This window comes from Papio anubis, chromosome 1 (assembly GCF_008728515.1).
Source record: "Papio anubis isolate 15944 chromosome 1, Panubis1.0, whole genome shotgun sequence".
Lineage (NCBI taxonomy): Eukaryota > Metazoa > Chordata > Mammalia > Primates > Cercopithecidae > Papio > Papio anubis.
The window spans coordinates 204,722,415-204,748,293 of record NC_044976.1 but is presented as its reverse complement, the minus strand read 5'-3'; the positions used below and the strand labels follow the sequence as shown (position 1 = coordinate 204,748,293).

General features: G+C 38.4%; 1 protein-coding gene across 4 annotated transcripts in view; it reads left to right on the top strand.

The window, feature by feature from the left end:
* Positions 1-25,879, top strand: part of ARID4B (AT-rich interaction domain 4B) — a 164,108-nt gene that overhangs the window by 54,440 nt on the left and 83,789 nt on the right. For all 4 annotated transcript variants that reach the window (XM_031659592.1, XM_021931540.2, XM_031659585.1 and 1 more), the window contains exons 3-6: positions 12,724-12,834; positions 16,581-16,646; positions 18,019-18,109; positions 20,852-20,931. In XM_031659592.1, the coding sequence (XP_031515452.1) occupies positions 12,724-12,834; positions 16,581-16,646; positions 18,019-18,109; positions 20,852-20,931 (348 nt within the window). The remainder of the gene's footprint in view (positions 1-12,723; positions 12,835-16,580; positions 16,647-18,018; positions 18,110-20,851; positions 20,932-25,879) is intronic.

Sequence of the window (25,879 nt, the reverse complement as noted above, 5' to 3'; positions counted from 1 at the left end):
ATTACTTTTTATGTTTTACAGCCAGAGTTCATGGTGAGTAGTATTACTTCACTTGTTGCAGGTTTAATTATAAAACAACGGAAATGGAATTCACAGTAAGTGAAATGTTCCTACCTCATGAGGCAACATTGATCTCTCCAGCAAAGGTTTTGTACTAATTTACATAGGGAAAAGTGGTAGGAGAATTGATTCATTACACTGTGCTCAACATTAAAAGCATGTTAGTCCAAAGTAGTGTGTGCCATGTTTGTGTTTTGAGTGTGTAGCTGTAGCAGAATATCATCCATCTATTGAATTAATGTTCTTACTTGAATTTCATTGATTTTGTTGGTTTGTGGAATTTAGTTTGCAGATTTGGTTTTATACTTATACAGTTCTGTAAGAATAAATCTTAGCTACTATATGACTATATTTTATCAGGTATAAGGTATACATTTTCTACATTTTAACATTTCTGAAATCAGGATGCATTTAGCAGTCAATTGATGGTATATCGTAGTTTAATTGGCAGATTTTTTCTTTCTTAGTGGCTAAGTGTGGTTTACAGTTAATGACTTAAATTAGAAGAAATATGGTAGCTTTATGTTAGCATGAATTTCAGTAACATAAAAATAAACCATCATCTCTGTAAGGGAGAGAGAATTTACTTTTTTTAAGTTTAAGAACAGCTATGTAGGCTGAGTGCGGTGGCTCATGCCTGTAATCCTAACACTTTGGGAGGCCAAGGTGGGTGGATCATCTGAGGTCAGGAGTTCGAGACCAGCCTGGCTAACATGGTGAAACCTCGTCTCTACTAAAAATACACACACACGAAATTAGCCAGGTGGGGTGGCGCACGCCTGTAGTCCCAGCTCCTTGGAAGGCTGAGGCAGGAGAATCACTTGAACCCGGGAGGCAGAGGTTGCAGTGAGCCAAGGTTGCGCCACTGCACTCCAGCCTGTAAATATAACTGCCAGGAACTTGAGATTTCAGAAAACATTTCTCTAGAGTATCTGGAAAATCACCTGGCCTACCCAAACAAAATTGCCGTTTGTGGATATTTGCTACCAATGCCCTTGTCATTCCTCTCTGTAGTCCTGTACTCATAAGCTTAGCTGCTTAGCTGCTCATACCTTATTCTTGAACTGCTTCCGTCACTAATTTCTGCATGATCTGATTCTTAAGTATAAAATCTTCTGTAAGAAGAATGGTAATAATAACAAATTAACACAGACTTTTTTTATATTGAGGGCTTATTACATGTGATTTTATGTGTAACAGGTCACATTGGTATTGTGTATATTTAATATGTAATTTATATTTAATTATATGTAATGAATGTATAATATAAAAGTAAACATATGTTTATTTTCTTGCTATGATAAACTACACTTTACAAATGTGAAGCTATGCTCAGGTAAGTTAAATAACTTTTCCCAAGGATGATGTAGCTAGTAAGTTATGAACCTAGAGTTTGATCTCAGATACTGATTCCATAGCTCATGCTTTTTTGCCTCAAAGATGCTTCTCAATATGAGGTATTTTTGAAATACAAATAATCAAGTTAAGAGGAATCTCATTTAGCAGAGCTTAACTAATGTCTAATCTTTTTGTGTTAACAATTATCTCATGAATTTCTTCTATATGTAGGTACTATTCTAGGACCAGAACATTCAAAGGTGAATAAGACACTATTTCTACCTTAAGTAGCTCAGTCTAGAGGACAGATAGGAATCATTAAAATATGGTATAAAATGATCACTTTTCAAAATGTTGGTATATTAGGGAAAAGGAAAGTCAGTATATAGTGTTACAGCAATGAGTATTTAGCATCATTTACCAAAGGGCTTACTACAGTAGTGTTCTGAATCTAGAATTTTGTGACTTAGTATTTAATACATATTGTGTGGGTCAGTTTCTTTTGGTCACTAGACAAGTAATTGATAGGTTTTCAGGTGATTAAAGATTGATGTTTCTTGTTGATGGCTTCTTTCAAAATCATATTCTTGAGGATATAAAACACGATTAAAAACTTGATGGGGATTATTATTATTAATTAATTAATTTATTTATTTATTTTGAGACGGAGTCTCGCTCTGTTGCCCAGGCTGGAGTGCAGTGGCGTGATCTCGGGTCACTGCAATCTCTGCCTCGCGGGTTTAAGTGATTCTCATGACTCAACCCCCGAGTAGCTGGCATTACAGGTGCCTGCCACCATGGCCAGCTACTTTTTTAATTTTTATTAGAGACAGGGTTTCACTGGTTGGCCAGGCTGGTCTCAAACTGCTTACCTCACGTGATCTGCCCACCTTGGCCTCCCAAAGTGCTGGGATTACAGGTGTGAGTCACCATGCCCGGCCAGATTATTATTATTATTAATTTTATTTTTTGAGACTGAGTTTCACTTTTGTTGCCCAGGCTGGAGTGCCGTGGTGCAAACTCGGCTCACTGCAATCTCCGCCTCCCAAGTCCAAGTGATTCTCCTGCCTCAGCCTCCCGAGTAGCTGGGATTACAGGTACCTACCACCATGCCTGGCTAAGTTTTGTATTTTTAGTAGAGACCGGCTTTCACCATGTTGGCCAGGCTGGACTCAAATTCCTGACCTCAGGTGATCCGCCCATCTTGGCCTCCCAAAGTGTTGTGATTATAGGCATGAGCCATGGCATCCGACCTATTATTTTTTTAACTTGGTCCTCCAGGCTGGAGTGCAATGATGGAGTCACTGCAGCCACAACCTCCTGGACTCAAGCAGTTCTCCCACCTCAGCCTCCTTAGTAGCTGGGACCATAAGTGTTCACCATCACATCTGGCTTATTTTTCAAAATTATTTGTAGAGATGAAGTCTTGCTATGTTGCCCAGGCTCATCTCAAACTCCTGGGCTCAAGTGATCCTCCTGCCTTGGTCTCCCAAAGTGCTGGGATTACAGGCCTGGCCCAGTAGGGATTTTAAGGATTTTTTTAAAAAATCAAACTCTTATAGATGTTCTCCAGATGCTGTTTTTAGTGACTTGTTATATTAAAAAATGTTGTACTTATTGCCTTCTAATCCATGCCAGTAGTTGTTACCAACATGCCCAGATACATTAAGCCACAACAATGCCAGTTTCTATTTCTCTTTGTATTCTGAATTTTGAACTGCCTGAATCCTCCAGTAGGCTCCTCTAATTTCCATATCATGAAAGTTTATGTTCTGAGAGTGCTGTTACTCCAAAGAAGATTCATTTGCATTTGAATATGATTGTGATCTCACTAGCAAGATGACAACCTCTTCTCAAGGCAAAGTAGATTGGCTGTGTTACATGAGAAAGCTCCTTTCCTTTTTTAATACTTAGAACAGTGCCTTAAATATAATAGGCTTTTAATAATGTCTCTCCCAATTTCTCTCTCACCTGTTTGCTGAGGCAGAAAATTCTAGTTAGAATATTTCTTTGGAGTTACTTAAATTTCCAGGAGCATGCAGATACTCTTCTGTTAATATTTGTGACTATGCGGATATCCCTCTTGCTACTAGATGTGGATCTAAAATTTGCTTATAAGTAACTTGTGGTTTTGTCTCCTCAAGTAACTTAAATTTTAAGAAGATACACAGTAGGACCATGTAGAAAACCAAAAATAAACTTTAAAAAATTAGAAGAAGGATATTAAGAAATATAGATAGCATCCAAAGATTTTCGTGTTTTGGGAAGTGGTTGAGATTTTGTTTTGTTTTGTTTTGTTTTTTTGAGATGGAGTCTCTCTCTGTCTCCCAGGCTGGAGTGCAGTGGCGTGATCTTGGCTCACTGCAAAGCACCACCTCCTGGGTTCACATCATTCTCCTGCCTCAGCTTCCTGAGTGGTTGGGACTGCAGGCACCTGCCATGAGGCCCGACTAACATTTTTGTATGTTTAGTAGAGACAGGGTTTCCCTGTGTTAGCCAAGATGGTCTCGATCTCCTGACCTTGTGATCCGCCCGCCTCGGCCTCCCAAAATATTGGAATTACAGGTGTGAGGCACTGCACCTGGCCACGGTTGAGTTTTAAAATATGCAGTAACTCTTACAATCCAGTAAAACAAACAAACAAACAAAACAAAAACGAGTAATTCAAAAAGATGGGTAAAGAATATAAATAGATAATTAATAGAAAAATATGCAAATGCACAATAAATATATATTACTTTACAAAATAATTTATTTTCAAATAATTCCAAATGTGCCGTATAAATAGTTCATGTAATCTCCTTCACCAGACTGACCAGTTGTTAACATTCGATGTTGTTTGCTCTATATCTAATTTGTCTTTTTCTCTCTGTGTGTGTATACAGAGAGAGATACACAGATTTGTATATGTATGTATATATCTATATATATATACATACTCATATAATATGTGTTGTATACATATATGTATACATATGTACTCATTATCATCTTCAAACTTTTTAAGAGCAAGCTTAAAACACGATGTTCTGTCACGCATTGTACTCCAGTGTGTAATTCCTAATAAATAGAACAGAATAACTTCAACTTTTTGGTCTGTCTATCTTTTTCTCATTTCCAGTTACTCTTGGCAGATATACCACAGAAAGGTTGCTCTTTAGATACTACAGTGCATAACGTCACACAATTACACCACTAAAAATAATTCAGTAGTATTCAAAGATGATGCGAATATTCTGTTCATCAAACCACCTGTCCAGCTTAGCATCTTTTGATAACTCTCTGAATCAGCTACCTTTATGATGGTTGCCAAACGTTGATTCTCTATCAGTTCTGTTACAGTTGTTAACAGTTTAGTATAAGGAAAAACTTTATCTTTTCTACATTTTAAAACATTCATTAATTCATTCATTCTTGTCAATATGGATTCATGGATTTCATTTTTACTGAATGAATTGTAATTTGTTACCAACTTTTTAAAGTGAGATATAATTAATTTACTGTGGAATACACAGATCTTAAGTTGATATATCCCTAAGGAGATAATAGAACAAATAATATTTATTTTAATGCTCAAACTTTCCCCCATTTGGCCAGTAAGAGGAAAACCCCTTCAAGATGCTTTCTCTGTCCCTTTGAAATGTCCCTATCATTAGTCGCACCATTTCTTTACTTTCTGACACAAGATGTTTCAGATTCTTCTTGAGCTTTTCTCTGTCCAACCTTGAAATCAACCATTTTTCTTTTTTTTCTTTTTTTTTGAGACGGAGTCTCGCTCTGTCGCCCAGGCTGGAGTGCAGTGGCCGGATCTCAGCTCACTGCAAGCTCCGCCTCCCGGGTTCACGCCATTCTCCTGCCTCAGCCTCCAGAGTAGCTGGGACTACAGGCGCCCGCCACCTCGCCTGGCTAGTTTTTTGTATTTTTTAGTAGAGACGGGGTTTCACCGGGTTAGCCAGGATGGTCTCGATCTCCTGACCTTGTGATCCGCCCGTCTCGGCCTCCCAAAGTGCTGGGATTACAGGCTTGAGCCACCGCGCCTGGCCGAAATCAACCATTTTTTTAAGGATCCTAATACCTTTTAATGGAGAGAGTTATTTAGAAATCAAGATGTGGGCCAAGGCGGGGGTGGATCACGAGGTCAGGAGTTCGAGACCAGCCTGACCAACATGTCGAAACCCCGTCTCTACTAATTAGCTGGGCATGGTGGAGAGTGCCTGTAATACCAGCTACTTGGGAGGCTGAGGCAGGAGAATCGCTTGAACCTGGGAGGCAGAGGTTGCAGTGAGCCGAGATCACTCCCTTCCTTCTATTTTAACTTCTTTGGAGTGAAAAACATGGCCCCCACTATATTCAGTGTATTTACTTATTTGATTAGTCTGTTTATTTATTTGGTCCGGGTAATGGATCTTCCAGCCTTGCTGCTCATCTCCTCTCTCCCTATTCAGCTCTCACCCATGTCCTCAGCCACAGGACTGTACCTCTGTGTGGTTCCCCCAGGCCTCCTCTTCACTGCCTTGTATATTCAGCTTCTGTCCTTGTGCCTCTTCAACCTTTACCCCTTCACAACAAATCCATGTCCTTAGTGCCACATGAAAAGGGAGAGAAGAAATGGCCCCAGAGAATATTTTGAAGTTATATTGCATGGTTTTCTTTTTTCTTTTTTCTTTTTTTTTTTGAGACTGAGTCTTGCTTTGTTGCCCAGGCTGGAGTACAGTGGCGCGATCTCGGCTCACTGCAAGCTCCGCCTCCCGGGTTCACACCATTCTCCTACCTCAGCCTCCCGAGTAGCTGGGACTACAGGCGCCCGCCACCATGGCTGGCTAATTTTTTGTATTTTTAGTAGAGACGGGTTTCACCGTTTTAGCCAGGGTGGTCTCGATCTCTTGACCTCGTGAGCCGCCCACCTTGCCTCCCAAAGTGCTAGGATTACAGGTGTGAGCCACCACGCCCGGCCATGGTTTTCTTCATTTCCTCGATGTATTCATTGTTTTTATATTCCCCCCAACCAAATGGTGTATTTTAAGCTTGCTTTTTAAATGGTACACCCTTTAGTATATAAATGTTTTGTTTTTTGACAGACTTGCTCTGTCAAGACTGGAGTGCCGTGTTGCAATCATGGCTCACTGCAGCCTCCACTTCCTGAGCTCTAGCAATCCTCCCACCTCAGCCTCCCTAGTGGTTGGGACCATACACGTATGCCACTATGCCTGGCTAATTTTTGTATTTCTGGTAGAGACGGGGTTTCACCCTGTTACCCAGGCTGGTCTCGAACTCCTGAGCTCAAACAATCCACACACCTTGGTCTCCCAAAGTGCTGGGACTATAGGCGTGAGCCACTGCACCCAGCCTACTGATGGTTTTTATGATCAAATTTAATACTCTTGTTTTCTGATTCTTTTGGCTACATTGGCACTGTAACCAGTTTGAATCCCTTACTTTTTAAAAGAAACTACCTCAATAAAATGTCATCTAGCATGTTTTGCTTTTTAAAAAACATCTCAAATAATTGAATATTTCCTAGTCAGTGTCAGTGTTAGCCAGCCATTTGAAGATTTAACTATTGTCTTTCTAAAACTTAATTTATGTGTTTTATATGCTGCAGCCCAGAGACACATTAGAGATTACTGTTGATTCATTTGTGCACTTCTATGCTTCCTTGGCATTTTGGCATCTTGAAGGATTATTATCCACTAATAGCTAATTTTAAAATGGCTTATGCTTTTTAGTGTTCCCATGGAATTCAGTGGTTTTTAGGTGCCAGTTAGGACATTTTGTAGACTGGCTAGGAAAATAATTATTTAAGCAATGCTGGAAAACTATGAGGTAGCTGTTGCCTTGACAACCAGAAAACTGTTCTGTTTGTTCAAGAAAGGGATGATAATTTAGTAGTTTAATTTCCTTTTTGGCATGGAGGTGCTACATAAAAACATCTTATTTTAGCCTCTGAGATGATCCATACTATTGATCAGAATTAGAGAAGCAGAGCAAAAAGAAAAGGCAAGAGTTGTTTGTTTTCTGGCTACGTATAGATAGACATGCATACTTTCCAGGGTTGGTCTTGGTCAAAAGAATCTTAGTTAACCTGCCGACATAATCCTTTGTATGTCTCTCAATTGAACCAAAGTAAATTAGCCTCAAAATACTGGTGCAGTCTTGGTACACTAAGGGGTCGTGATACACTTTGTTATGGAGCATCCCCACAAAGATTTAAGATTCATTCTCTTGCCGCTAGAATTCAACATGATTACTTCATGTCTGGATTGAATGAGGGAGAAAATATTTTAAAGGAACTCCTCATCCCCCACATATATACACAATTTATACACAATTACATTGGCATCTGCTCTATTTATATGGGAATATTTTTATGATTTAACCCATTTGTATATAGACCTAAACTTTTTTTTTTTTTAGCAATTGCCTCCCAGGTTGTAAAGTAAAAATAATTGCCTTTATTTGGCAATGTGTGTTGGGCCCTCTTCTAAGCATTTTATGTGTACCATCTTACTCCTCATCCTTGTGACAGAACTGTTATTGTATGCTGAGGCCTTAAGCTAAGTGGCTTAGCCCAAGGGCATCTCACTACTAAGGGATAGATTTGAACCTAGGCATCTAGTTTAGGAACGTATACCCTTTTTTTTCTTTTCTTTTTTTTTTTGAGACAAGGTCTCAATGTCGCCCAGGCTGGAGTGCAGTGGCGCCATCTCTGCTCACTGCAACCTCAGCCTTTCGGGCTCAAGTGGTCCTCCCACCGTAGCCTCCCTCATAGTCAGGACTACCAGCAGGTGCCACCATGCTTGGCTAATTTTTGTATTTTTAGTAAAAATAGGGTTTTGCCATGTTGCCCAGTCTGGTTTTGGACTCCTGGGCTCAAGCAGTCCTCCCTCTTAGGCCTCCCAAAGTGCTGGGGTTACAGGTGTGAGCCACTGTGCTTGGCTTGGGAACCCGTACTCTTAATTACTGTATTATGCTGACTTTTTTTTTTTTTTTTGAGACGGAGTCTCACACTGTCGCCTGGGCTGGAGTGCAGTGGCACAGTCTTGGCTCACTGCAATCTCCACCTCCCAGGTTCAAGTGATTCTCCTGCTTCAGCCTTCCGAGTAGCTGGGATTGCAGGTGCCCGCCACCACACCCAGCTAATGTTTTGTATTTTTAGTAGAGAGGGAGTTTCACGATGTTGGTCAGGCTGGTCTTGAATGCCTGACCTCGTGATCCACCCTCAGCCTCCCAAAGTGCTGGGATTATAGGCATGAGCCACCGTGCCCAGCCTAAAGTGTTTTTTATTTTTATTATTTATTTATTTATTTATTTTTGAGATGAAGTTTCCCTCTTGTCGCCCAGGCTGGAGTGAAATGGCACGATCTCGGCTCACTGCAACCTCCGCCTCCTGAGATCAAGCAGTTCTCCTGCTTCAGCCTCCCGTGTAGCTGGGATTACAGGCACCCGCCACCACATCTGGCTAAATTTTTATATTTTAAGTAGAGATGGGGTTTCCCCATGTTGGCCAGGCTGGTCTCGAACTCTTGACTTTCAGTTAATCCACCTGCCTTGGCCCCGCAAAGTGCTGGGATTACAGGCATGAGCCACCTTGCCCAGCCAAAATGTGGTTTTGCCCCTTGAATATTAAGAAATAAGGAAGGGAACCAAATCTGAATTTCTATGATAAAATGACTTGTTTGTCCACATGAAGTGTTTCATAATATTATAACTTCCTAGCTGACTACCTCAGACATCACAATGGAGTGCTTTCTAATATTGACTCTGTTTTTTTGATGTGGCAGCTGAAGCTTAGAGAGGTTCAGTAGCCTACAAAAACTCATCTAGTTGGTGTAAGGAGTAGAGCTTGGATTAGGACCTTGCCTCTCTGCTTTGAAAGCCTGTGCTATTAATCAGTCTGCTCCATTACCTCATGTTAAACTAATGATAGAGTGACACCTTATGCCCACCTAAAATTACATACTCAAATCTGACCACCTCAGTTACAGATTTGATTTGGGTTTCTGTGTTAAAGTCTCATTCATATTTTGGTTGGCATTTAAAAATAGTTCGATAGTTTCATTCTAGATGATTATATATGTCTCAAAGGTTCCCATTCTGTCCACCTTTGTAATGTCAATGCTTTGACATAGGCTTGCTAAACAATTATGTGTAAGATTCAAATTATTGGCCAGGCGCGGTGGCTCAAGCCTGTAATCCCAGCACTTTGGGAGGCCGAGACGGGCGGATCATGAGGTCAGGAGATCAAGACCATCCTGGCTAATTTTTTTTTTTGATAGAGATGGGGTTTCACCGTGTTAGCCAGGATGGTCTCCATCTCCTGACCTCATGATTCGCCCGCCTCGGCCTCCCAAAGTGGTGGGATTACAGGCGTGAGCCCCGCGCCCAGCCCTCCCTCTGCAAGTCTTTCTAAAGGCATTTTCTTTATATGCCTTGTAATTCCTTTTCATGTGTTCTAGCATGAAGGAAAGAAAATATTACCCTTCAAAAGCATGATTTGCCCCACAATAATTTGAAGTAATTAATACCCTTCTTCTGTCAACATGGATTTTTATATTGTTGAAGATGTGCAATGGGCTTAGTTTGCGGGGTGGAAATCCCCTTTCTCAAGTTCAGCTTTAATAAATTTGCCCAATAAGCAAATCTACAGTTTGCTGTAGTTGAAATGTTGCTAGTGTCTGTGAATGTTAATGAAAAGAATATGCAAATGGGTTTCTGAATACTAATAGTCTGAAGATGTTACTGTTCTATACCCTATTTTTGTTCAGAATTATCTATTAAAAATTTTAAAGTGTATCAATTCCTAAATATTTATATGTTCCTCAGTAGGTACAAATGTGCAACTTTTAGTTGATTTATTGTTCTCTTCTATGTTTCATAATTTCAGTTTCCTCATCAATTTTATTTTTAACTATACTGTTTGCCTCTCAAAATAAAATTTTACTGACTAGTATGGCAGAATGCGTTAATAGAGGAGGTTGCAAATTGTGGAAAATTATGAGCCTGTGGTCATGAAGACTGCCCTATCATTTGGGTTTTTATAGCAGTAATACCCAGTACCAGTTGAACCACAGAGTGAATTGAAATTTCCTTAAATTTTTTTTCTCTCTTTAAAACATTTTAAAAAATATTTAATTGACAAGTAAAGCTTGAACATATTCAGTATGTGCAACATGATGAATTGATGCACGTTTTATGATTACCACAGTTACATTAACAAACACATTCATTATCACTTGGGCTGTACATAATCTTCCCATCCTTATAATAAAAGTTTTTTTTTTTTTAAGTAATTGAGATAGGATCTTGCTATGTTGCTTGGGCTCCTGGGCTCAAGCAGTCCTCCTGCTTCGGCCTCCCAAATTGCTGGGTTTACAGGTGTGACCTCCAATGCGTGGCCATTTTTATGATTTTGGAGCAAAGTGCTGTGAGTCTCCTTTCATATTCTTGCTAAAATAAAGCCACTAGTATGCCTGGAATGTAACCATAATTTTGGCCAGGGAAAATGATATTTTAAGAGACCTAAGACAGGTAGGTAAAGTAGAAATGCATTTATTCAGTAGGTACAACAGCAATGTAAAGTTATTAAGTCGTAGTTAACAATATAAAACAATTAAAAAGTATTAGTACAGAAATGATTATCTTTCTGTGAGGGTATATTCCTATTATGGTATCAATGAACTGATGAATAGGCATTTTCCTAAGTTGATTTTAAAAATTGCATAACTGGCATGTTTTGAGTTTCCTTTTTATGAAATACATGGGCTGTGAGCCGGGCGGCCGCTGTGGAGGCCTGATGCAATTGTGGGCGCTTCTGTTACAGTGCTAGACTGTCGTTCCCTTTCTTTGGGAGAGAGATGACTCTGTATGATAGCCACAACCTTTAGGGGAGAATTTGTTTTAAAATCTAAATGAAATTGATTCTTTAATTATTACTCGTAACAGCATTTCTCACTTTATATTCTATGGAATTTCTGTAGGATGTTAATAGATGTCAAGAGAAAAGAAAGAGTTCTTTGGACAAGTAGATTGGGAAATGTTAAAATGTAATCTTTTTCTCTATTAGAGGGTTTCTCAGATCTTTTAGTTTACATTTATGAATCTCCAAAGTTGAGGCAGAGAAGTAATTCATTCAATATACTGAATTTCCCCCAACTCCTGCCTCCTTTCCTTTTGGTGGAACGTCCTGGGATGTTAGTACTTCTTATAAAGCACTTTGGAAAAAGCTACTTACATGATTTTCCTTTGGCTGTGGAATTAATATAAGCAGAAGAACTCCTTAGAAATACAGATATAGAAATGTACCTGATTGTAAAACGTGAGAGCAGCTATTAAAAACTAAATCACAACTGAAGAAACATAAATATTAGTTAAGGTAGAAGACTAAATATCCAGCGAACCCCTCCTATTAAAGCATTTGAGATATTTTGGTTTCAAAGTTTTGAGACTTTCCAGATTGAATTTCTTCATATAGTTTTCACTAGTAGTTTAAATACACTTATTTTTCTCCCTTATATGCTATACTACATTATTTTTTGTTTGCTTTTTTGAGACAGGGTCTCACTCTGTGACCCAGGCTAGAGTTCAGTGGCACGATCACAGTTCATTCCAGTCTCGACCTCTTGGGCTCAAGCAGTCCTCCCACTTCAGTCTCCCAAGTAGCTAGGAGTACAGGCGCATGGCACCACAGCCAGCTAATTTTTATTTTTTTATTTTGTAGATACGAGTTCTCCCTATGTTGCTTGGGGTGGTCTCAAACTCCTAGACTCAAGTGACCCTCCAGCCTTGGCCTTCCAAAGTTCTGGGATCATAGGCAGGAGCCACCATACCAGGCCCTACACTATACTACCTTAGACTTTTCTAGATAGAGATATAACAGAGGTATTCTGAATTTGGGTGACTGCTAAGATAGAGCCTAAATATTAGAAGAGTTTGTTCCCCCCTACTCCCCCCCGAATTTTAGTTTTAAAGATCTGCCTTTTGGCCAATGGTCCCTTTTCTTTAAGTGGTCATAGAATAAATAAATATTTGAATGAATTGAGTGACTAGAGGGGCATACTTGTGAGTGATCTAATTTATATCATGGACCATATGTATTTAATGGAAATAAGATACCTTTATATTTTATATGATGTACATTTAAATAGTCTTTATGATAAACATTTTACTTGTTTTTTAATTTACAGTATTTTATAGATTGGTCTTGTTAACATACATTTCACATTTATAACTGTTATAGCTTAACAGGATTAGGCTCACTATTCTGAGGTCTGATTGTGAGAAAGAATTAGAGAGTTTAAATCTAATTATATTTCTTTGCATTTTTAGGCCCTTGATGAGCCTCCCTATTTGACAGTGGGCACTGATGTGAGTGCTAAATACAGAGGAGCCTTTTGTGAAGCCAAGATCAAGACAGCAAAAAGACTTGTCAAAGTCAAGGTACAGTATTTATAGATTTTATAAATTATATGTTCAGCATTTAATATTTAAACTTTTATTTGGTGAGTGTATTTAAGAATTATTTTTCTACAAAATAAGTTTCTATGAGTGAAGGTTGTAAAAGTACCTCAAAACAAAGCTTTTTTTGTTATTTTAAAAGTATTATAATTGGAATGAAATTAGATTATCACAGTTGGTATTTTGAATGCCATTTCACTATAGACATCTTATTGTTTGTATAGTGTTTTAGAGCTGGAAAAGAACTTAGAAGTCATCTAGTTTAATTGTTTCATTTTATTACAAGAAAAATGAGGCTCAGAGAGGGTTAGTGATTTCTCCAAGGCCATTATGCCAAATTCATGGCAGAATTGAAACTACCGTAGTTCATCAGTTTTAAGGCGTTCCCCCCCCTCTATTTCAGCCATAAAATTGGAATGTGACTTGTAATTGATGGTGCCCTAGATAACGGTGAAATAAGGTACATCTAGTTATTGACTCCTTACGCTCTGCCTTTTTTGAAACATCTTTCTAAAGTACTTGAGTTTTGTCTTAATGTAGAAAAAAGGAATGTCATTGCTTCCATTTTAATAAATTATCAGCCTTGAAAAATGCCAGACAAGTGAACTTGTATATAGACATTTATTCATTTGTCAATAATTTATTGAGTGACAAACCTTTTGCAGGGAACTTTTAGGTGGGAAGGAGGATGGGGATATTAGGATGAAACTGACCTGATCTGTCCTCAAGGAATTTATAATCTAGATTAGCAGATACTTTTTAAACCATTGGTTTTTATTTCACCAATTACATAGGCTGTAGAGGTGTTGTACTTCTATGTAGGGTATCAGTCTCTTCTGGAGCTTTTACTGTGCGTGTATTCTTTATGTGTGGATGTGTTGGAAAAGCTACCTGGGTGATTCTAATTTGCATTCCTGGTTAGGAACCATTGTGATAAGGCCTTTAAATTAACTATAAACCAGTAGAGGGCTAGTCTTGGTCCCACCCTACCTTCATTTTCCACATGCTTGGTGGTTGGTGCTTTTATACTATGTGCATTTCCTGTTCTGGCTTCACACACTGGTGTTCCCCGAGCACTGTTTTTTGCCGGTACTATCCTGCAGATGAAGAGAAAGCCTTTTACCAATTTTTGTACTTTTTCAGGACTACTGGTAGCACATGTATCACCTTTGTGTGAAGTAGACAAAAGCCCTCCCTCCTGGTGGAAAGCCTCCTTAGCAGCACTTGGCTTGCAGATAGCAAGTTTGTGCCAGCTGGAAAAGATACTCTTTTTGGACAGGAACTGTGTCACTCCAGGACCCATGCTTTGGCCCACAAAGCAAAGGCTGAATTTAAGCCCCAACTCGCACCCTTAGCTGCACATTTCCTGTCTAATGAATGAACTAGGAAAAGGACATGTATGGGTCCTGCCATTTCTTGCTGTAAATGAAAGAAACAAAACTCTTACTGGATTCTACCACCTCTATTGATAGCACAGAGTACCTTGTGCCTTATAAGTAATGAATATCTAAAGCTTATTTTTAATTTTTTTGGCTGCCCTAAAAATTTGTTTCTGTGGAGGTGATGTCCGTTAAAACACATACACAAGGAAAAAGAAATTTTTTTTTTTTTTTTTGAGACGGATTCTGGCTCTGTCGCCCAGGTTGGGGTGCAGTGGCCAGATCGCAGCTCACTGCAGGCTCCGCCTCCTGGGTTTACGCCATTCTCCTGCCTCAGCCTCCTGAGTAGCCGGGACTACAGGCGCCCGCCACCTCACCCGGCTAATTTTTTGTATTTTTAGTAGAGACGGGGTTTCACCGTGTTAGCCAGGATGGTCTCGATCTCCTGACCTCGTGATCTGCCCGTCTCGGCCTCCCAAAGTGCTGGGATTACAGGCTTGAGCCACCGCGCCCGGCCGAGAAATTGTTTTTAATTCCGTGATTTTGTCAGTAGATATTGGGATATATTTCTTAACATGTTTAATTTGTGTATGCTTCAAAGTTAATATATTTTTAACAAATTTGTTGATACATTTTTACTACCTGTTTTCATTTATTGAACATTTACTATGTGCTAAGCTCTAGCTAAAGGTGAAACTCTAGTGTTAAGACCTAGTCCCCATCTGTAAGTAGCTTATAGTTTAAGTGAAGGGCACAGGTACCTAAACGTGTGATTTAAATAAAGTGTGATAATGCTTTTGTATGACACAGAAATGCCTGGGATGCTGTGGGTATAAGGCATCTCCTTTCATAGCTGGTTTGTGAGTGAGCCTGCCTGTTACCTAAAATAATTATCACATAAACCTGATAAAGACCCTGTTAATGATTCAATCCCTATAAAAAACTCTTAACCTTATAGGGAAAACAACTGTTTTCTATACTGAGTAGTGGAAGCTATCTTGTTTTTCACCAGCTAATTAAATATTTAAATTTGGACTCATTATTTTAACTTAATCTTTTCACATCTGGCTTCCCATTCTCTGATTTCTGTAATGATGTAGAGTACAGTAAAGTTCTGGAACAAGACTTTAAATATAGCTCCACCATGTCTGGTTCAGTGATCTTGGACTAGGTACTTATACTTTCTGGGGTTTTTTTTTGTTGTTGTTGTTATTTGTTTTGTTTTTGAGACAGAGTCTCACTCTGTCCCCCAGGCTGGAGTGCAGTGATGCAATCTCGGCTCCCTGCAACCTCCATCTTCCTGGTTCAAGCGATTCTCCTGCGTCAGCCTCCGGAGTAGCTGGGATTAACAGGCGTGTGCCACCATGCCTGGCTCATTTTTGTATTTTTAGTAGAGATGGGGATTCACCATGTTAGCCAGGCTGGTCCCATCTCCTGATCTCAGGTGATCACCTGCCTTGGCCTCCCAAAGTGCTGGGATTACAGGGATGAGCCACCACACCTGACCTGTTTCTCAGTTTTCTTATCAACAAAATGGGAACAATCATACCTACCTAATAGGGTTGTCGTGAAGATGAAATGTTTGGTACTAGAGACTGATGCTCAGATCTCAGTAAGTGTTTGCTGCTACTGTTTATTATTAAGGTAGGCCTTCACAAAATGATATAATACCTAATAGCCTAAAATCCCCACATCTTTCTTTCTCATTTCTTAGGAAAAGCAATTTTACAACTAAATTAATAACTGATAGTTTTGAAATAAAGAATGATATGTGGGAGCGGCCGTGGTGGCTCATACCTGTAATCCCAGCACTCTGGTAGGTCGAGGCAGGCGGATCACTTGAGTTTAGGAGTTTGAGACCAGCCTGGCCAACGTGGTGAAACCCTGTCTCTATTAAAAATACAAAAATTAGTCGGCCTGGTGGTAGGTGCCTGTAATCCTAGCTACTTGAAAGGTTGAGGCAGGAGAATCACTTGAACCCTGAGGTGGAGGTTGCAGTGAGCCAAGATTGCGCTATGGCTTTCCAACCTAAGCGACAGGGTGAGATTGTGTATCAAAAAAAGAAAAAAGTAAAAAAAAAAAAAAAAGGAAAAAGAATGACATGTGGAACATCTAATAATTTAGGTGTGCTATCATTGATGACTTTTATTTTTGAAAGCTGAGATATGGTCTGGACAGTTGTTTGTAAATAATTTTTTGTTTTAGTTAATCTACTTAGGAATTGGGATGTTGTATAAACTAGGCAGCTATTATTTTATATTTCTTTTAATACAAATGAATAATTGGTGCATTGATGAGCTTGTGTTGCTTGGTTTATTTTTGGTGGCTAATTAAACTTATAATCTCTAGGTGACATTTAGACATGATTCTTCAACAGTGGAAGTTCAGGATGACCACATAAAGGGCCCACTAAAGGTAATTCATGTATTCGTTGTTAATTCTAATGATTGTTTGGGAAAAAATAATTATACTTGGTAATTTTCTTTTAATTCATTGGCCATTTCATTATTGATTTGATAAACTCAAGATGTAATTTTCTCTAAAAAGACTAATAGAAAAAATAGACTTAATCTCAGCGACTAAGGAGGCTGAGGCGGGAGGATAGCTTGAGGCCAGGAGTTCAAGGTTGCAATAAGTTATGATTGTGCACACTGCACTTGGGGATAGCATGAGATGCTGCCTCTTACAAAAAAGATTTAATATTAAATAATACTTGATATGGTAGTAAAACCAAACAGTTTATTCAGAAATAAAATGAGCATCAAAGAAGCATTGACTACATTTATTTAGTTAATCCACGATATTTCCTTTACTAAAATGATGGATTTTCCAAAATTAATAGATGATGAACTAGGGATTAGTGATGTCAGTTCGATGATGATCTGAAAAGTGAGAAAGTTAGAAAACCAAAAATCAGAGCTCTTACTTCTTTGGAGCCACTACTGGCAAATGAAATCTTTTAAGGGTCATCAGCCTTCATACTAACAGCTGGAGAGTTTTATTTCTTTGCATTCATTTTTCCTCATTGGCAAGTGAAATAAATGCTGTTTTACTTTTTGCCAATGAGAAAACTAAAAGAGAATGTGTGGGTAAACCACTGTGTGCTCTTTGGCTGGTTCAGGGCCAAAAGGAAACCCCAGAGCAATTTTTAAATTTAAACCTCCTTCCTGAGGTTCCTTGAAAGAAGGGTGGAAATACGGGGTAAGGACAGTCAGTTTCACAGATGGTGGTACTCACAGTGTAATCTACCGACCCTGGCGGTTCCTAGGACTCTTTTAGGGGGTTGTAAAGGTAAAACTTTATAATAGTACTTAGGAATTATTTACCTTTGTTACTACATTAACATTTTCACTGATGGTACAAAAATATTGGTGGGTAAAACTGCTGGCACTTTTTTTTTTTTTTTTTGAGGCCGAGTCTCGCTCTGTCACCTAGGCTGGAGTGCGGTGGCACGATCTCGGCTCACTGCAACCTCCACCTCCCAGGTTCAAGCAATTCTCCTGACTCAGCCTCCTGGGTAGTTGGAATTACAGGCACCTGCCACCACGCCTGCCCAATTTTTGTATTTTTGGTAAAGACGGGGTTTCACCATGTTGGCCAGGCTGGTCTTTAACTCCTGACCTCAAGTGATCCACCCACCTCAGCCCCCCAAAGTGCTGGCACTTTTAAATGAAGTCAGTAATCATTTTACTCTTCACCATCATGCACTCAATTGAAAGGAAAACCCAGGTTTTGGTTTGTTCATTTACCTTTTAAAAGTTTTTCTAACATGTTAAAAATACTTTAGGTAGGAGCTATTGTGGAAGTGAAGAATCTTGATGGTGCGTATCAGGAAGCTGTTATCAATAAACTAACAGATGCGAGTTGGTACACTGTAGGTAAGAAAATAAATTTTCTTTTAAAAATGTATTTTTAGTTACACAGGGAAAACTTAATACGAATAAAATGGAATTTCCTGGATTCACTTCTTAATACCCTAGATATTATTACTGTTACTAGATTTTATCTTTCCACATCTTTTAAAAATTTATTTCCAAAGTATATGTATGTGTATATAACCAAAATTGAAATTATTTAATGTATATATTATGCAATTGGAATTCTAGCTTTTTTTTTACTTCAAAGTATATCTTAGAGAAATTTCTTTTTTTCCCCATCTTACCTATTTTTAAGTTTATAGTTCAGTAATGTTAAGGATATTCATGTTGTTTTATAACAGAAATTTCTTTTAACTGTGTATATATAGATGGCTCCCAGCAGGAAACAAAGTAGTAGTATATTTTATAATAGTTGATATGCTAGTTTATTTTTTCTTACTGATGAGGTTACCAGTTTTCTTACTATTAAAATAAATGCTGGATTGAATGTTTTTTGTACCTAATTAGGTACTTAATTAGGATACCTATTGTATCCTAATACTTCTTTAGTGTACATACTAAGAAACAGAGGTTGAAGAAAAATATACTCTAAAAACTTCATTAGTTAATGCAAACCGCCTTCCTAAACGATACTGTTTTCTCAGTCCTTGTCAGATTTTATGTCATTTTAAAAAAATTTTTGCTAATTTGGACATGAAGTAATATCTCAGTCTTGTTTCAATATGCTCTTCCCATGATTGCTAGTGAGATGGAACATCTTTTCATGTTTATTGAAAGGAACATAATTTCATTTGTGTTTTCTCTGTTTTGAGTTGCTGGCTCTTTTATTCTTTCCCTTTTTCTCTTGAGATGATTTATCTTTTTACTATTTTTAGGACATGTGTTCTTTATATATTTTGGATATTAACTGTTTACTACTTCAGTTACACATATGTTTCTCCTGTTGCTTTATTCTTGTCTCTGCTTTTAATTTTCATGTAGTTAGTTGTTGTATGGTCACCTTTTATTTTGTAATTTTAGTTTTGAATCTTAAGAAAGCCTTTCATCAGTGTTATAAATCTATTTTCTAATGTATTCTAATTTTTTAACTTTTACTTATTTTTATTTTTGTTCTACAAATAGATTTTTATTTCACCTAGAGTAGTATGTATTTTTTCCAGTGTTCTAAAATAATGATTAAAAACTATTTGTCCTAGATTGATAGCCATTTATTCCAGTATTATTTATTAAAGGTAACAATTCGTACCGTTCAATGACCTCAGAGATGACAGTAAACACCTAGTAATATGTTTGGTGATTTCAGAGTTTGATAGAACTTTCAGATAGAATAGGTGAGTTTTGTTTTTACTTTTTTGGTGTGAGAATAAAACCTGGTGAAAACAGAGGGAAAATTATTTGATTTTGAGGCATAAGGAAATATTTGACTTTATGTAAGTGAGAAGACTGTGAGCAATTCTGTGTAGTGAGTATAGATGGTGATTGGTTGTAATAGTCTACTAAATGTGACACTTATGTTGTGTATTTTAGTTACATCATTTAAAGATGTACTGAAAATTATTTATCCAGTCTCACATAATGTAAGTTGTTACGTAACATACAAGAATCTAATTTTAGTTCAGCCAGTGAGGAAAGGGCATTGCCTTTCTTTTAATCATTAATCATTTCTCAATAAATGTGAGATCCTGTTGAGCATCAGAAAAAGAAAAGAGAATCTAATTTTAATAAGGTAGGCAGAAACTGTAATTTCTAAAATCGAGATCTGGTAACATTATTTAAAACAGTTACTGTCTTCCCATGATTTCTAAGTAATGTAGCATATCCCCAAATGATTTATGTATATCACAAATTTATGCATATAATACAAAAATAGTCATACATTCTATATCTGTTAACTTATGGTGGTTTTGCTGGGGTGTTTTAAGTACTTTATTAAAAATTGTCCCCTATGTTATTGAGATATAATTGACAAAATCATGTAAATGTATATGTAACATGATGATCTGATATGCAAATATATTGTGAAATAATTACTGCAATCAAGTTGCTTAACACTTCCATCACCTTTTCGTAGACATGTTAGTATTTCAAGTCAGTAGTTTTCAACTGGGATGAATTTACCCCTCAGGGAACATTTGGCAATGCCTGGAGACATTTTAGTTTGTCACAGCTGGGAAGGGGGTGCTACTGGCATCTAGTGGGTAGAGGCCAGGAGTGCTGCTCAATATCCTGCAGTGCACAGGACAAGCCTACCACAACAGAGAATTTTCTGGTGCAGTATGTCACTAGTGACAGTGCTAAGCGCGAGAAACCCTACTTTAAATAATGAAAATACAGTTATTTTTTTGAAGGGGCAGTCTGACTGCATAAATTTGTAAGCTTTCTTAGGTAAATCTGTCAATATCTGTCAGTAGGAAAACCTGGCTTTTCTTTACCATTTTGAGAAGAGTTAATTAGCATTTAAGTGGTTTCCTCTTGAAATACCAGCTTCTTATTTTTATTTGGTATGTCCTGTTTTAGACAAGATGTTTTTATTTCATATATGTTGTTTCCGTTTCACTAGAAATTGGATAAGTTACTTTAATAACTATATTTGAAGTTACTAGAAAACATAAAATGTGAATTGAATTCCAAATATAGTCTTAAATAGTATATCTATTTGCACTCAGAAAATTATAATACATATCATCTCTTTGATCTTTGAAAAAATCCTTCAGTGGCTTCCATTTTTACTCCCTCTCATAGTTTTCGATGATGGAGATGAGAAGACACTGAGACGATCTTCACTGTGCCTGAAAGGAGAGAGGCATTTTGCTGAAAGTGAAGTAAGTCATCATTTAACAAATGAACATGTCTTAATATTTTTTACTGGGAGGAATAAATTTTTGTTTTCTCAACTCAGTCGATGTACTTCCTAATCAGGAAAGTTCATTAATACACAGTACCATTATGATGTAATCTGTGAAAGCTGTTTAAGGTCCTGTGTTTGAGCACCAGGTTCTGTCTTCTTTTTTGTCTATGTAAAGTGTTTTAGTATTTGTCCACAGGTAAAATACAATGGGCTTTAATTATTATCTTTAGGCAGTTTTTAAATAGATTTAAAATTTGTAAATAACTAGAAAGCAGATTTCTGATTTGTGATCTACTTGATCCTTGCCATAAAGGACGTATTGATACAACAGTCTTTAACTACCGCTACTGCTATTAACTGATATTATTATACCCTCTCCTCTTGCCTGACTGACCTTCCTAAAATTGTCCCTTCCATTCCCTATCATCCTTTTAGATTGATTTAGCTCTTATTCCCTAACATTGAAATATGAGTACATAATTATTTATTGTCTGCTTTCCTCACTAGAATGTGTCACAGGGGCAGGGACTTTGTATACAATCTTCTTTAGGGCTTTGTTCCTAGTTGCTGTAACAGTGCCTGATACTGAGTATGAACTTCATAAGTGTTAGTTGGATGAATAGAGGAGGTGCTTATAATTGCCAGGGACTTTGCTAAGTGCTTTACATACATTATTGCATTTGCAACATTATGAGGTAGTTACTATTATTATCCCCAGCTTTCAGATTAAGAAATGGATAGCTAGAGCTGTTTTTCTAACCAGCACTTTCTAGCACCAAAGCCATATCCTTAAATTGAAAGATGTTAGTAAGAACGGAGGGTTCACAAAGTTTTGTAACTAACTGGCTTGCAATTCAGAATTTAAAAGATAGATGTTACTCTGAATGGTGTCATGTTATCTAATCCAGTCTACAGATATTCATTGATGCACAGTGTGGCCAGGCTATTTCTTTTTTCTAGTCAGTATTTGGAATAGTGTTTCTTTGGGGATATTTTAATATTCCTTATTAACCTATTAGACTTCATGTTTTTGTTTTGAAAAATTTTTGCTTCTCTTAATGATTGAATTCCCACTTAAATTTAGAATTTGGGACAGGTTCTCTGTATTGTAATTCCAGCCTATCCCTTTAGTCTCATATTCAACCACTTCCCTGTACTTCTGCCTTATTAGACTGCTTGGTATCTTCAGACTACGGTCCATACTTTATTGACTCCTTTCCTCTTGTTGGAATCTCACTTATGTTGAAGGCCATTATAAATGCTTTCTCCTCCATGATGTCTTTTGTGAGCTCTCTACCCAAATTGGATCTCTTTATCTTTTGGTCCTTTTGCACTTCTCTTGCTTATTCTTGTTTTAGAGTCTTTTTTTTTTTTTTTTTTTTAACTTTTCTCATTTTCGCTGTAAGATTTTAAGCTGTTTTAGGGGAATATCCTTTTATTCCTCACTTGATAGGCCCCCCTTTTCCTAGCAATTTCTACACAAAAGCCTTCAACAAATATGTGTGGAATAAACTGAAGGTTGACATATAGTAAATACAGACAGCTTTGGGACAAGTATAGTGATAAAGTACAGAATTCTCCCTGAGTTTGTGGAATTATTTTAATTTCATTTCTGTACAGTCAGTGAGTATGAGGACTTGAAGATGTGGTTTTTCTCCTGTTAACTGAAGGTCTGCATTTTATTTTTTTAGTCTAGAGAAACAGCCAAAATACTGCTTTTTTTAACCAGGATAATTTTGAGTTGGAATGGTTCATAAGATAGTTGTAGGTTAAATGCTGAAGGTAATATGAACAAGTGGCTGTGTATCCTTCATCTCTTCAAGGAGATTCAGTTTTAGTGTGTCTGTGCAGGTGTGTACTTTTGATTTTTGTTTTGCTAGAAGGAAATTAGAATACTGGTGTGTGAATCTTTACCTCCCCTCTGATGTGCCAGGAGCTGTGTAGTGCTAGGTACCGGGACAAAGGGTAAGCCAAGTCATGTAAACATGGAACTTATCGTTGGATACTTACCGTCTGTTGGAGGAGAAAAAGCATTAATCAAACAATCAAACATATTTTAAGATTTAAGTGTCGTAAGCCCTATGAAGATGTGGTCCAGAGTGTACCCCAGTAGGGGAATTTAATCTACCATCTGTATGTTCTTTTCTCTTTATTTGGTATTTTTCATATTGTTTTAAAAGTTTTAATGTTTTTGAAAGACCATTCAGAGTATTAGCAGTAGTAGTCATAACATTGTCCTTTAAGAGGAAAGCCACTTCATACTGTCAGTATTTTGGGTCACTAATCCCGTTTAATAAACTACTGAAATTAATCCCAGTTCATAAACACTGAAATTCAAGATTCGTGGAAAGAGATCACAATTGCACTTCAGTCAGTTTATTTTTTTAATAATTTAATTTAATTTTGTTTTGTTTTGTTTTGTTTTGTTTTATTTTATTTTTTGAGATGGCGTCTCACTCTGTTGCCCAGGCTGGAGTGCAGTGGCGCCATCTCAGCTCACTGCAAGCTCCGCCTCCCGGGTTCACGCCATTCTCCTGCCTCAGCCTCCCGAGTAGCTGGGACTACAGGCACCTGCCCCCACGCCTGGCTAATTTTTTTGTATTTTTAGATTTAGTAGAGATGGGGTTTCACCGTTTTAGCCAGGATGGTTTTGATCTCCTGACCTCGTGATCCACCCGCCCCGGCCTCCCAAAGTGCTGGGATTACAGGCTTGAGCTACCGCGCCCAACCTCAGTGAGTTTAAATTCCAACACTGAAGCCACTGGTTTTAGCCATAACCAGCTTAGTGAGTGTGTTACCTGCTGCTTAACATCTGTAGGACAGTTTAGGTATTTCTAAAGACCATTGATACTTTGAGTTTTATACAAAAGTGGATTCATCATCTGTTTTTTTTTTTTGGAGACAGTCTTGTTCTGTCGCCCAGACTGGAGTGTAGTGGCTGGCATGATCTTGGCTTACTGTAGCCTCTGCCTCCCAGGTTCAAGCAATTCTCATGCCTCAGCCTCTTGAGCATCTGGGACTACAAGCGTGCACAAGCACGCCCGACTAATTTTTGTATTTTTAGTAGAGATGGGGTTTCGCCATGTCGGCCGGGCTGGTCTTGAACTCCTAGCCTCAAGTGATCCTCCTACCTTGGCCTCCCAAAGTGCTAGGATTACAGGCGTGAGCCACCACGCCTGGCCAATTATCTAGTATTCTTTCTTTGTATTTACTACGTGCAATTGAAAACTCTAGAGAAGTTCAGGTAAAATCCCAGTTCCATATTTTCTGCAGCCCATTTTAGGTAATAGGGCCATAGACTCTTTCCCTCTAGGCCTGTGTAGTTTTCTATGTGCCTTTAATACAGCTTTCAGGAGCCTCTGGTTTTTACTCTTTAGGTATAAGATGGGACAAATTCTACCCTCCCCCCAGGTCTTTTCAGTCCCTTGAAGTAAACATGCCCCTGCTTTCCTGGACATTGAGGCAGGGACAGAGATACTGCTTCTTAGGTTTCTTCTTGTTACATACTAGGGGAGAGTCTGTGGTCTCTTATTTGAAGATTACTATGTGTTATTCTTAAACAACTCTTTAGAAATTTTCTTTCCTGTAGCAAGTGAAATGACTAACAGATACTTAAAATAGAAATCACAGTGTGTAATATAAATCTCTCTCTCTCTCTCTTTTCTGCTTTCAAGAGAGCAACCTTAATTTTTTGTGGGGACAGCATACATTTAATCCATCTGTTTGCCTGGCAGAAAGTGAATGCAGATTAATTTGTTTTCCCTGTTTACCATATATAGTCATTTAGTAATACTCTATAGTGATACAGTATTACCAAAATAGTATTTCAGATTACGTAGAAATTTTCACCATAGGAGTTAATGACAGACAACATCTAGATTTTCTGGGCCGGGTGTGGTGGCTTGTGCCTGTAATCCCAGATGTTTGGGAGGCAGAGTTGGGCAGATGGCTTGAGCCCAGGAGTTTGAGATCAGCCTGGACAACATTGCAAAAGCCCATCTCTACAAAAAAATATAAAAATTAGCTGGGTGTGGTAGTGCACACCTGTGGTCCCAGCTACTTGGGAGGCTGAGGTGGAAGGATTGCTTGAGCCCAGGAGCTTGAGGCTGCAGTGATCAGTGATCATGCCACTGCACTCCAGTCTGAATGATAAAGTGACAGAATAAAAAGAGTTTCTGCTTGGTATATATTGAGTTTAGGACAACTTTTGCATCCAAATAATTTTTTTTTGTTTTTTTTTGAGATGGAATTTTGCTCTTGTTGCCCAGGCTGGAGTGCAATGGTGCAATCTTGGCTCATCGCAACCTCTGCCTCCCAGGTTCAAGCGATTCTCCTGCTTCAGCCTCCCGAGTAGCTGGGATTACAGGCGCCTGCCACCACGCCGGGCTAATTTTTTTTTTTTTTTTGAGCCGGAGTCTCACTCTGTGCCCCAGGCTGGAGTGCAGTGGCGCAATTTCGGCTCACTGAAAGCTCCGCCTCCCAGGTTCACGCCATTCTCCTGCCTCAGCCTCCCGAGTAGCTGGACTACAGGCGCCCGCCACCGCGCCCGGCTAATTTTTTGTATTTTTAGTAGAGACGGGGTTTCACCGTGTTAGCCAGGATGGTCTCGATCTCCTGACCTTGTGATCCGCCCGCCTCGGCCTCCCAAAATGCTGGGATTACAGGCGTGAGCCACCGCGCCCGGCCTAATTTTGTATTTTTAGTAGAGAGGAGTCTCCATGTTGGTCAGGCTGGTCTCCAATTCCCCATCTCAGGTGATCCGCCTGCCTCGGCCTCCCAGAGTTCTGGGATTATAGGTGTGAGCCACCACGCCCAGCCCAAATAATATTTTTTAAATGCCTGATTTAAGGTTCATAAGGATAGGATTAGGTTCTGTACAAACTAAATTTAAAAGATTAGATTTTTTGCCTGATGAGGATTAT